Source organism: Drosophila montana, unplaced genomic scaffold, assembly GCF_035044405.1.
Source record: "Drosophila montana isolate Dmon_TW-CO22-7 unplaced genomic scaffold, ASM3504440v1 contig_3733_1, whole genome shotgun sequence".
NCBI classification, from domain to species: domain Eukaryota; kingdom Metazoa; phylum Arthropoda; class Insecta; order Diptera; family Drosophilidae; genus Drosophila; species Drosophila montana.
The window spans coordinates 11,719,977-11,733,352 of record NW_026998620.1 but is presented as its reverse complement, the minus strand read 5'-3'; the positions used below and the strand labels follow the sequence as shown (position 1 = coordinate 11,733,352).

Here is a 13,376-nt window from a genome sequence, read left to right as displayed (position 1 = left end):
CACATGTTCACATATGTCCGAAACGAACCAGTCGAAAAATAAAGGGAATTAGAGATCATAGGTGAGATATTTTTATTAACAAATTTAGTAATACAAATCTTAAGTCGTTGTTTTTAAAAAAAAGCTCTTAAAAACTAAAATAACAAAATATGTTTGCTAAAAAATTGAAAAAAATTAGATCTGCTAGTCGTTTAATGGAGAATTAAACCAAGTTTATCAAAATCGGTTAAGTTATGGCAATGTTAAGGAACTTTGAAGTTTGGTACGGGCCTTTACTTGGGACTGAGCACTTTACAATTTCGCATTTCTTCAAAGAAATCTTAAATAAGATCTTGAGCATTAACAAATTCTTGATAAATGTGCCATAGTATATTTCTCCTGTGTGTGTTAAAAAAGTCAGTATCGTGTTCGTAATGGACCCTGTCTTAAGAACCTGAACCGCGCCCATCTCTGATTGGGACCCACTTTACTTATGCTTTGGGCTTGGGTCAATCTCATAAGTTTCTTATTTTCACTGTTTTTTGACGATTTAAGATTCGGTTCATAGTAAAAAATAAATGAATTGTAAATCATGGTTCGAACCGGTTCCGGTTCACATCGGTTATCAGCCTGTGTTAAGATCAATCTAATAAAAATTTAAATAGTCCCCCAACGACCCTGAAAAACTACTTTTCATCAATAATATGTATATACATTTTGGTAAAATCTGACTTCGATACCTGTAGTTCCTTGAGGTCTTTACGTATAAAAAGGAGAGTCCTATCGAGGTGAATCAACAATAATAAAAATTTGGTTCAAGCTCAAACTGTGATAAGAACAGATTGAGTTTATTTTATTTGATTTTATCTATTTCTGTTTGATTTATTTATTTCTCAAATTGGGTTGGAAGAGAAATATTGATTAAAGTTTTTAAAAGTAAAACGAATTCACTTGCTTCAAGTAAAATTGTCTTGATTTTTTCTCCTTGTGTAATTATGATCTGTTAGCAGTAGCTGTGAATATCTACGAGATACTTTTTTCATATACAACTAAATAATTATCAAAACAAACATGCTATAGACACCACAGAACTTAATAGATAAAAAGGCTTCCAAAGGCGTTCTAGTTTATGAAAGATACGTCACGGTGATGGCTTCATATAGACACATAAAGACATGTCAACAGATAAGGTAGCCACAGATAATCATTTAGAAACGACAGCATCCAATTGTAGCATTGAGGATGGCAGAAAGTAGTCCAGAAACAGCCACCATGTCAGGTACTACAACCTTGGCTTCATCCACATCAGGGCCAGCCGCTACGGCCGCGGCGCTCACATTTGGTATTGCGGATTACCTGGTCTTCACGCTTATGCTATGCGCCTCGGCAGCCATTGGGGTGTACTTTGGCTTCTTTTCCAAGGCCAAGAATACCACCGAGGAGTATCTGCGGGGTGGCAAGAAGATGCAGATACTGCCCATAGCTGTGTCCTTAGTGGCCAGGTGCGTTCGGTTTCAAGTGAATATTAGTGAAGAATTGTGGATTTAAACCTATACAGCACACCTGTATATATACTTATAATACAGACTGTATTAATGATTGCCTGACTGATTAGTGATTATCTAAATATATACGGTAGTTCCTTATGCAATGTATATAAGTGCGCGTTTTGGAAATGTTAAAAATCGGTGAAAAAAGTTTCTAAAAACATTTTCATATCTATATGAAAAATCATTTGAGACGTAATTTTTTGTAAAATCAAAGATTCCCCGGTAAAAATTGCAATCCTAACATTTTCTTTTCTTTCTTTTTTTCCGATTTTCTTTAAATTTATTTTCAAAGCTCTACATAAGATCTTGATGAATACGTGTTTAAGCGATTTGAGAAATTTCGCCCGATTGTTTAGCTTCCGATCGGTTTCAAGCTCATTTTCAAAGATCTTTGATAGGGGTATACCCGCTATCCTATATAGACATAGATCGAAATTTCCCACTTCTATAAATCGGTCAAATCTCATCCGATTTTCAAGGGGTTTTGCCTTTGTTGATGGTTTGGCCTCTCGATCAATTTGGCATTAAAATCTGGCTACATTATTTTCAGTGAAAATTAATGTGAAAATATATATGTATTTCAAATATCCTATATAGACATAGATCGAAATTTCCTACTTCTATAACTCGGTAAAAACTCATGCGATTTTTACGAGGTTTGGGTCTTTCTTCATTGCTTGGCCTCTAGATCAATTTATCAACATTATTTTCGTTTTTAGGATTTGTTCGATTTGATTCAAACTTATATTTAAAGCTCTACATAAGAACTTCATGAATACCTGTTCAAGCGATTTGGGAAATTTACGGCCGCAACAGTGGTAAATTGGTTTACCGTCCGATCGGTTTCAAACTCATTTTCAAAGATCTTTGAGAGGACTTGAACGTACCACGGGCAAGGCCGGGTATACCCGCTAATGAAACATATAATTTGAGACATTGGAATTCATGAGTGGTTTTAAAGATGGCTGGAAAAGTTCAAGCTATAAGCTTGACTGAAAAAATACCCAGTAGTGTCTAAGTAAAAGATTAAATTCAGTTATTTACATATTTTAGCCAACTCTCTGGCATTGCCATCATGTCCGTGCCGGCCGAGACTTATACCTTTGGTATTAACTACATTTTTGTGGTCATCGCGATGGTGGTTGTTGTGCCCATTCTGGTTTATATTATAGTGCCTGTGTTTTATGAGAACAACGTGTCCAATTGTTATGAGGTAAGCGAGAACTCTGTTTTTACTAGTCAATTTACTAATCCGATTTATCGATTGTCCTAGTACCTGGAGATACGATTCAGCAAATTGACCCGACAGTTGGTTACTGCCACATTCGTGATGAACTCGTGCCTCATGCTGCCCGTGTTTATGTTTCTACCCTCTTTGGCTTTTTCGCAAGGTATTCTGATTGCCAGCTACCCTAACTATATTTAAGCCTAATTTCCATATCCCTTTACAGTCACCGGCATGAATATTCACCTGATCAATGCCATGGTCTCCTCGATCTGTGTCTTCTATACCATGTTGGGCGGCATTAAGGCGGTCGTCTGGACGGACGTTGTGCAGGGTGGCATCATGTTGATCTCGGTGATAATGGTGGGCGTGCTGGGCACTATGCAGGCTGGCGGATTCAGTTCGGTACTCGAGAATGCCAGCAATGGTGGCCGTTTGAATTTTGAGTAAGTATTCAGTTTACAAAAAAAAATTATACTATCGATTTCTAAGAAGCAACATTTTATTTGTAGTTTCAGATTGGATCCACGCATACGCGTTACGGTCTGGAACGCCTTGTTTGGAGGCATCTTTATGTGGACGGGTCACATTGGTCTCAACCAGAGCTGTGTGCAACGCATTGTCTCCTTGCCTTCATATGCGCATGCCAAAAAGTAAATACATATGACTAGGCTTAATATCTTTAAATATAAAACTGGCAATTCCTCCCGCAAGTGTGAAAAAATCGTGGAAATCGAATGAAACGCTTTTGTTTCGACCGGCCTAAACTTAATGTCAAAGATATTTGATTGAAAATCTTTTGAAAGGATATTCAAAACGTCTCCATCCTTCGCGGCAATGGAACTCAACGATTGGGTTAGGTTGCAGGTTCAAGTTTACTCCCACGAAAGAAATTCACTTTCCATGGGTGACTTCGCATTTCGCATTTTTTTTTTTGGAAATTTCATCCTACCTGGTTGGAAATTGTTGTTTAAAGGTTGTCTGATTAAGTCTTTTAGTTTTGTCTGATCGGTTTCAAAATGATTTTCAAAGCTGGAAAGAATAATTAAAAATTCGCGGAAAACGATGTTTCTAACCTTTTATATTTTACACGAGGAACCTAAAACTCATTTTCAAAAAAAACTATGTAAAATATAACTTGAGTGGAATAAGGAATTGATGGCCTAAAAAATAGATCTGGAAAATAACAGCTAGTATAAATATAATTACATTCCACAGATCGCTTGTTATTGCTGGAATTGGTTTTATGATCATCATGGGCATGATGAACTTCACTGGCATCATAATGTTTGCCCGCTATTACGGCTGTGATCCCATGCTGGCAGGCGTAAGTAGTCCGCACTTCCAGTTTTATACAAACTTAACTTTTGTCTTCTCGCCCACAGCTGGTCAGCAAGCCGGATAAAATGATGCCCTTCTTTATACAGGACATAATGGGCGATCTGCCTGGCATGCCGGGACTGTTCATCTCGTGCGTCTTTAGCGCTGCGCTGAGCACTCTCTCAGCCACCCTTAACTCTCTGGCGGGCGTGGTCTACTTTGACTATATTAAGCCATTCATTCGGCATACGGAGGCGCGGGCCAATGCGACCATGAAGCTAATTATCATCGGCATGGGTGTTTACTGTATTGTTGGCGGTTATATGGTGCAGAATTTCAGTTCCATAATCCAGACTGTGATGAGCATCACCGGCATCAACACTGGCGCCGTGGTGGGCGTGTTCCTGCTGGGCATGCTTTATCCGCGTGCGAGCAGCAAGGTCGCCGGCTCGAGCATTTTATTCAGCATGTTTGTCATGCTCTGGATTATCATAAATGCGCAGATGCACTTCAAGAGCGGCCTCATCAAATATGATGTTCTGCCCAATTCCCTGGATCAATGCGAAGTGTCGCATTTGCAAATGATTTCGAATGCCATGTAAGCGATTTGCCACGCCCTTTAAAGCTACATAAATTGACTCAGTTCTTGTTTATTGTATTTTGTATTTAATAGAAACAACAACAGCTCCATAACTGAGGCACCGAGCAAGTCGAGGCCACCTTTGGTGACGGGCGCCTTTGGTAGCAATCGCGAATTCTCCATTTATGACATATCATTTTATTGGTACAAAGGATTGGGTATTCTCTTAACGATCCTGTGGGCAGTACCCATGAGCTACATTTGGAAGCCGGACAAGCAGGAAACCCAGAATCCAAAGCTCTATACACCGTTTGTAAGGAAATTCCTAAAGCCGAATCTTGTTCACGAATTGGAAGAACTGCCACTGAATGGATCCCAGTTGAAGGCAGGTCCGGAGCTTAAGATAGATTTAGGTGAGACGAAATAGGAGAATATACCGACTAATTAACTGGACTCATCCTAATGTTATTGATTAATGAAATTTTAATAAAGCCTATGCATATATTAATTATGATATATTCTAATGTGTCTCCCAGTTCGTGCATTTATATGATTCACGCGAACATATCTAATATCACACAATGCCTGGCGCCTAGAATTTGCTTGTCATTCTCAGATAACCTTGTGGTTATATTAATTATGGGCTTTACTCTCTCTCCCCATGGAACATTACGACTTTTGCTACCTGATTTACGTCAGGTAAACCTAAAGAGCCTTAAAGACACTTGTATACCCTTTCGGAAGATATACAAATATTATAACATATGTAACAAATATTAGATTAGATGATAAGATAGATAGATTTGACATACTATAAACAGATATGCCCTAGAAGATGTGGTATAGCTGCCCTAGATTATAAATACTTTAGAAGATTGACAGAATTCAATCTGCTCAGAATCAAATCTTGGTTTCCTTTACAGTTCTTACCCTCATGAAGTAATCGTACTTATATGGGCGAAATCAAAATTGAAATCGGAAAATATCATGTAGAATGAAACTATCAGTCAAACATTGAATCTTTGTATTTTTTTAGAAAGACATCCTAGCCAAACTTAACAATTACGAATTTCGCTAACCAAGCCAAGTCGTACCGATCATAATCATCATATACTGATCAAAATATAATATATATATATTTAAAATATGAATATATATAGAGAAAAAAACCGTGCCTCGACTCTATGTCCGTAAGGGTATTCATTTTGCGGCACACTGAAGATAATAATTCTATTGGCTTCTAGTTCTTATCAGAGGAAACGCCCCCTAAAAGCAGGCAATGGGACTACCAATCTATTTGTAGCTTCCGCTTTTAATCAGATTCGAATGGAATCGCCTATGGCTTGGCTTATTGAATAAAGCCAATTGGGGGCTGGTACCACGTCATGTGCATTTGACATGACGAAGCACCTGAAAGACAGAAGCCTTTAAACGTTAGAAAAATGCGTAGTTAATGGCCCTGTTTTATGATGGACCATCAACTTTTACTACAGCGTCTAGCAGATATGCCTGCTGCTGATAAGCTACCTGTGATCTCTACTTAAGTAAAACAATCCGACTGTGCCGATCCTAAGTGTGCTGACAGCATCCGGACCAGCTGCACGCGCTGTGAATTGAACTGTGGAAGTGTCAAGGATTCTAGGAGCCTCAGCATGTCGGGGCCCACAACTACACTGGCCAGCACTGCAGCTGCAGCCACGGCACAAGTGGAGGACTTGAGATTCGGTTGGACCGACTATACGGTGTTCATACTTATGTTGAGTGTGTCCGCGGCCATTGGCGTGTACTTTGGCTTCTTCTCCAAGGCGAAGAACACCACAGAGGAATATCTGCGTGGCGGCAAGAAGATGCAGGCGCTGCCCATAGCCATATCTTTGGTCTCCAGGTGCGTAAATCCAGTGCGCCCTAGTGGCAATCGGTTTTAGCCAGTTTCATCATTCACAAAAGTCAATGTCAGTCAACGCCTTTCAGGCGTTATCTTAACTTATCTGTTTGAAGGTTTTGTAAATGCAGATTACATCAGGTTATTAGTTTATTTTTATGACGCTTAAGATAAATGTTATTATTTCATGCGCTCGCGCCCTCTTTTGGATTATTGAAATATATGTATGAAATAGTTTTATTATAGAAGAAATTGTTTTCCATTTCAGTCAACTGTCAGGTGTTGCCATCATGTCCATTCCCACTGAGAATTATACGTATGGCTTTAACTTTATATTCGCGGTGCTAGCCATGATACCAACTGTTCCCATACTGATATATATAATTGTGCCCGTCTTCTATGACAACAATGTCGTCAATTGTTATGAGGTTGGTGTAAATAGTCGTTTATCTGTTTGTTTACTATATATTTGTATTTACTCACAGTATCTGGAGATGCGATTCAATAAACGCACTCGTCAATTTGTGACGCTGACATTTGTTTTGAATCAATTCCTAATGCTGCCGGTTTATATGTTCATACCCTCACTGGCATTCTCTCAAGGTATGTATATATTTTAAAAATTTAACATTTAAATGTTTCGTCGATTTTGCATAGTTCCACCTAAAAGTGTGGAATATGCGTGTGAAACTATTGTATACAATTTTTGTTTTTTTTTCGATCTGCTTCAAAATATTTATTTAGTCTTATTTAATATATTAAGTTTCGTTCCACAGTTTTCACAAAATCCACACCCCACGGTAAAAATTTAGATCAATAGTTGAGCATTTGTAATTTCAATTTCTGGCTGATCGTATTTTAACTTATTTTCATAGCTACACTAAGAAGTTAATGATAATGTGGAAAATTGTTGTGCAAATGTATTTTTAAATATTTATGCAAAATGTTATAGTAATTCGCCGCTTTTGGAAATTCCACTTCGCAGAGTGGAAATCGTGAAAAATTTAATGTTTACATGTGCAAAAATCTTGGCCCGGAAAATCAGAGCTACACTCACTTAAACACATATATTTTAACGCGTATTTACTTTTATTTACAGTGACCGGCATAAATATTCACCTAATCAATACCGTAATCTCATCGATCTGCGTTTTCTATACCATGTTGGGTGGCATTAAGGCGGTCGTCTGGACGGATGTGGTTCAGGCTGGCGTTATGCTGCTCTCTGTTATAATGGTGGGCGTTCTGGGCACTATGCGAACAGGTGGATTGGGTACTGTGCTCGAGTATGCCTCGGAGGGCGGTCGCTTTAACTTTGAGTAAGTCCCAACTGGTTCGAGAAGCGTTTTAATGCCAACAACAACTTTTGTGTCACGTGTAGTTTTAGACTTGATCCAAGAATACGTGCCACTTTCTGGAACAGCATGACCAGCGGCCTACTACTTTGGACGGGCAAAATTGGACTTGATCAGAGCTGTGTACAGCGCATTGTCTCCTTGCCTTCGTATGCGCATGCCAAAAAGTAAGCCGAGCGTTACGAACTCTTCCAATATATATATATATATATATATTCATAACTCATAACTCTCCAACAGATCTCTTGTTGTTGCGGGCTTTGGTTTTCTGATTATCATGTTCTTTACCTCGTTTGCTGGCATCATAATGTTTGCCCGCTATTACGGCTGTGATCCCATGCTGGCAGGCGTAAGTAGTCCACACGTCTAGTGCACTTCCATTTGAACTAAGCTCCCTCTGTTCTCTCCCCCACAGCTGGTCAGCAAGCCGGACAAAATGATGCCCTTCTTTATACAGGACATAATGGGTAATCTGCCTGGCATGCCGGGACTGTTCATCTCGTGTGTGTTCAGTGCTTCCCTGAGTTCGCTTTCGGCTAATCTTAACTCGTTCGCCGGCGTTGTTTACTTTGACTATATCAAGCCCCATATCCGGCATACGGAGGCACGGGCCAATGGATTCATGAAACTGGTCATCATTGCCATGGGCGGCTACTGTATTGTGGGCGGGTTCATTGTGCAGCGTTTCAACTCAATATTGCAGACAATGTGGACGATTACGGGCATCAATACGGGTGCCGTTGTGGGTATCTTTCTGTTGGGCATGTTTGTGCCCCGTGTCAATGGGAAGGTAGCAATGACCAGCATTTTGTTCAGTGTGCTTGCCATGCTGTGGGTCATCATCAATGCGCAGATGAACATCAAGGCGGGCCTTATTAAATATGAAGTATTGCCAAATAGCTTGGATCAGTGTGAGGCGCGTGGCCTAGACACGATTTTTAATGCAATGTAAGTGTTAATTTTTCTATATACATATATAAAACTGTTTGTGGGTCAAAGGTTGTATGTATATTATTAACGATTGAATACGTGTTTCACCGAATTTCAAAGTCACGGAGGATTGTGGTTGTAACTTTTTGTTTTTCATGCAACAGCATTTAAAAATATCTTTGTAAAATATATAATTGATTTAAATAGGTTAAAGGGCAGTGCCTAAAGTGTACCCGGGCAAAGCCAGGTAACCCCCCTGTATAAATATGTATACTAAACATGTCTCTTGACTTCCAGAAATCAGACAGCTACAGCAACAACAACAGCTGCCCCTGTGCCCACCAATGTGACCACCGCTTTCGGCAGCAATCGGGAGTTTTCAATCTATGATATATCTTTCTATTGGTACAAGGTATTGGGCGCTATTCTGATATTCGTCTGGGCAGTGCCCATGAGCTATGTTTGGCGCCCGGACAGAAATGAGAAACAAAGTCCAAAATTGTATTCGCCATTTGTGCGCAACATGTTAAATGTGCCCGATCCGGTGCTGGAGCTAGAGGAGCTGCCATTAAGGGAACCATTGACAAAAGCTGTGCAGGAAAATGGTGCGGCATAGGTTTAGCCAAATTGTTACTTACAACTATATTTAGTTAATACACAATGTTATCTCTCTTTTGTATTTTTAAAAGATTTATTTACAAAAGAATATTTAAATGAAGAATTTCTTACACAGAAAGTATCCAGCTACATACAAAAACGGCCTCGGCTGATTGTTTCAGTTATAAAAAGAGTTCCAAAGTATTTTTACGCTCTTGTGTTGGTTGTTTTTTTTTTGTTTTTTTTTTTTTGTGTTTTTGTTTATATATAGCATTTTTCATTGAAAAATTTTAAAGTACTACTCGTAATTTAGTTAAGATTGTGGAAAAGACTTTTGTTTTCACTTCGCAATTTCTATGCGGAATACAATTGATGCGTTATCTGATATAGGTTTATCCGTTTAAATTACATAATGACAAAACGTTAAAAACTAAATGCTTTATGTGAGCGGTGTTCAAAATACGAAAAATTATATAGAAATTAAACAAAAAAATAAGTAGAGATATATACGTAATATGTATTGTGAATAGCCAGGTAAGTGTGAATGGCATTGGTAAAGTTGAATGCTTATGTACTTAAATTCTTGAACGACGCATCAGTTGTTTAAAAATCTTTTCTGGGGTTTTGAGTGTTGTCCAAATCGGTTTTAAAATTAGACTTGTATTAAAGATTATGTCTTATAATTTAAAAACATCTATTTTACATACATTTCTCAATAATGTATTTGTTTTGTTTCCAATTTAATTAAATTTACACATACATATTATTTATAGTTGGATGCTTTTAACAATGTGTACGTGTGTGTGTGTAGGGGGGCTGGGGGTGTGTTGGCGGGTTAGATCTACGTGTGTTAGTTTCTATTTGCTGTATGTGTTTGTTTCTATATATTGCGCACACAGATCAGCATTTAAAATCCAGCATCGATTACAGCCTAAGACATAAAATAATTAAGCCGAAGACTGGAAGATGGTTAGTGAATTGCAATCGTACCATTTTGTGGTTTGAGAATAAAAAGAAAACTTGACAATGGAAACAGAATTAAATCTATGCGCGCCATAGTTTTTGATAAAACTCTAGTTATTTGCTTATTTGTTGGCGGCAACTTGTCGAATCGAGTCGAAGTTACACTTGTACACTTTCGGCACGAGCTATAGTTATTGGTTTTCATTATCATCATCATTATTATTATATTGCTTCTGCTTAATTGCAAGCCTGCGGCGTTACATGGTTTTCACCATCTTCGGTGGCATTGTTAACTATCTTCGGTTCGCCTGCAACAAGTTGTTTAGTTTAATTATAAGGTTTTCGATTACAAAATCAAATATATCGACATACCATTGTCATTGTGCTCGGACTTGTTTTCACTGTTGGCCTGAGGCTCCTTAACGGCTGCTGGTGGCGACTCCGTTACCACGGTATCGGCTTGGGCAACCGGCACAGATAGTTTGCTAACATCATTGTTTGCAGGTGCTTCATCAGCTTTAGTCGTACTGTTCTCTGCTGACGTGCTTTCGATTTCGCTAGCATTTGCCTCCTTCTCCGGTACGGCTGGTGCATCCTCTTTGACTTCGATAGCCGATTCAACGACTTCGTTATTGCTTATTATCGTCTGAACTGATTCAGACTCGACGGCTGCGGCGGCAGCTGCTACTGGCACAACCTCCTTAACGGGTGACACGGTCTTGGTAGTTTCGGTGCTAAATTTCGAACTCGAATCTACCTCCATTGGTTCCGGTGTCTGCTGCTTGGCGGGTTCAGCGGATTCAACTTTCGGTTCTTCACTGCTCACCGTTTCCTGGGATACTTTTGATTCATTCTTTCCGTCAATAGTTTCTGTAATAACAGCAGGTGCAGAAGTATCGGAAGATGTTGTAACAGCGGCAGGCTGTTGTTTTTCTTCGTCATCCACTTCCATGGCTGAGGCAGAATCTGGGGCAGCAGCATCACTTTTCCGTGGGCTTTCAACTTTAGCTGGTTCCTCGGGTTTTGCCAATGGCTCAGGCGTTTTCTCCTTCACTTCAGGCTCCTTTGTATTTGATTTGTCGTGAACAACATTGTTTTGTTTATCTTCTTGCGCTGCAGGCACCTGGGCAGCAGAGTCTGGCTGATCCTTTGATTCTGTGGTTTGGGACGCAATCACTTTCGATTCCGTGTCTTTAGTTTCAGAATCGTCTTTGCTCTTGGTATCTACCTTGTCCTTTACAACAACTCCCTTAGCCTTTTGACCTTTCTCTTCTTTCTTTCCTTTCTTTGCAGCAACCTTGAATTTATTATATAAGTTAGATTATGTTTAATAGTAAAAAAAAATTAATCAACTTACATTTGGCCTCACAGTTTCGCTTGCCTGCACCGGCTCTTCCTGCTCCTCCGCTTCGGCGGGCTTGGATTTAGCTGTCTCTTGCTCAACTTCCTCACCTCCGCCTATATCCAATTTGCGTGCTCCACGTCCCCGTCCGCCGCTCTTAGTCGTCGCTGGTGATGTGCGCGCCTTTTTGCTCGGTGGCGGCGTTACGGTTTCAGCGGCTCGCGTCGGTGTACCGCGAGTACTGGATCGAGTGCGTCGTCCGCCTTCTAGCTCCAAAGTACCGCCCATTGTCCGCACCAGCTCTTCACTCTCACGCTGAGCCCGCTCAATGAAGGAGCGACGCTTGGGCGTGCGTTTCTACAATGATTGTTTACATACACATCAAAACATTTCACGATACGACTCAGCAAGAGATTTCGACTGAATTTAAGTGAAACAAATCGTTAACCCGTTTATTCAACCCGCCTAATTCCTATTTAACAGTAAATAAATGCCCGTTCTGAAGCGCAACGTATTAATGCTTCTGTGCACACACATTTAAGATACATACATACATCCATGTATGACAAAGTACAGCAAACAACAAAAAGTCAAAAAGAGAACAAGAAAAATAAAAACAAACGAGAACGAGACAGACGCGCGCGCAGCGGCAAAACGTGCACAAAAGGGACTACCGATTGCTTGCAGCGAGTGTACCACGCGACATATAAAAATAAATACACACACACAAACATGCACTATATGTACGTATACACACACACATACGGGGGATGTTAGGAAAAGCGCGCGCACACGAGGGCAACATAATTAACATCAACACGAAAAAGCGAAAATTGCAGAAAACCCGATATCAAATACATTACACTTTTAAATACGTGTGTGTGTGGGTTATTTCGATAATTCTGAAATAATACTGCGTAAGCCCAAACATCTACATACGTTTATAATGCGCACGCTCTTCCAGATAATTCTGTTCGTCACAGTGCGATTGTGTTAGTTGTAAAGTGCGCTCTTATCGCACGACCCCCGGTGTTAATTGTGACCGTCTCTATACATATATAAATATATATGCAAACTTATATGTATGTAGGTTCATACATATTTCTAAACACTTACGGGTGTCTTCTTCTCATCCGCCGCCGGTTGAATTGATGCATCTTCCTCGTTGTTAGCCTTCGCCTCTGCAACGGCCTCTACTTCCGGTTTCTGTATGCTGGTCTCGTCAGACATTTTGATAGCGGTATTGATAATAATATTGCTTACAAAATACAATTATTTGGATTTTGCAATGTTTTCGTTCAGTTGCAATGCTTCGCTTCGAAGTAGCGAGTTCTCTCTTGCTCTCCTTGCGCACTGAGACAGCGAATCAAACCAACTAGCAGGTATATTACGCACACATATATACATACACACGCCACGCTGAACGAACCGTGAACGCGCAAATTTTTTAAATGCAATTTTTACTTAGTTCGCACAAATACCAAATAATTTACTAATCGACTGTTGCACCGGTATATACTTAAATACGGTTTTTACCAATTTTCGCCAGAAAATTCGCTGTATTTCGCACTTTTTTGACGTTTTCTTTACGAGGCAAAGATAAACGTAACCCAACAACTGGACTATTTGCTTCTTCTTAAATATAAGTGTTGC

At 39.6% G+C, this 13,376-nt stretch overlaps 3 protein-coding genes across 3 annotated transcripts; 2 read left to right on the top strand and 1 right to left on the bottom strand.

Moving 5' to 3' along the window:
* The first annotated feature begins 1,206 nt into the window (after positions 1 to 1,206).
* Positions 1,207 to 5,162, top strand: LOC135437114 (sodium-coupled monocarboxylate transporter 2-like). Its single transcript, XM_064694960.1, has 8 exons — positions 1,207 to 1,481; positions 2,583 to 2,742; positions 2,803 to 2,920; positions 2,981 to 3,200; positions 3,267 to 3,407; positions 3,973 to 4,081; positions 4,140 to 4,672; positions 4,748 to 5,162. The coding sequence occupies exons 1-8, from the start codon at positions 1,222 to 1,224 to the stop codon at positions 5,079 to 5,081; spliced, it is 1,875 nt and encodes a 624-aa protein (XP_064551030.1). The 5' UTR covers positions 1,207 to 1,221; the 3' UTR covers positions 5,082 to 5,162.
* A 1,076-nt stretch (positions 5,163 to 6,238) lies between these two features.
* LOC135437115 (sodium-coupled monocarboxylate transporter 1-like) lies at positions 6,239 to 9,578 on the top strand. Its single transcript, XM_064694961.1, has 8 exons — positions 6,239 to 6,539; positions 6,805 to 6,964; positions 7,022 to 7,139; positions 7,636 to 7,855; positions 7,918 to 8,058; positions 8,132 to 8,240; positions 8,307 to 8,839; positions 9,119 to 9,578. The coding sequence occupies exons 1-8, from the start codon at positions 6,307 to 6,309 to the stop codon at positions 9,435 to 9,437; spliced, it is 1,833 nt and encodes a 610-aa protein (XP_064551031.1). The 5' UTR covers positions 6,239 to 6,306; the 3' UTR covers positions 9,438 to 9,578.
* Positions 9,485 to 13,364, bottom strand: LOC135437117 (neurofilament heavy polypeptide). Its single transcript, XM_064694963.1, has 4 exons — positions 12,840 to 13,364; positions 11,739 to 12,080; positions 10,754 to 11,678; positions 9,485 to 10,689 (listed from the first exon to the last, which is right to left on the bottom strand). The coding sequence occupies exons 1-4, from the start codon at positions 12,951 to 12,953 to the stop codon at positions 10,619 to 10,621; spliced, it is 1,452 nt and encodes a 483-aa protein (XP_064551033.1). The 5' UTR covers positions 12,954 to 13,364; the 3' UTR covers positions 9,485 to 10,618.
* Between the last annotated feature and the right edge of the window lie 12 nt (positions 13,365 to 13,376).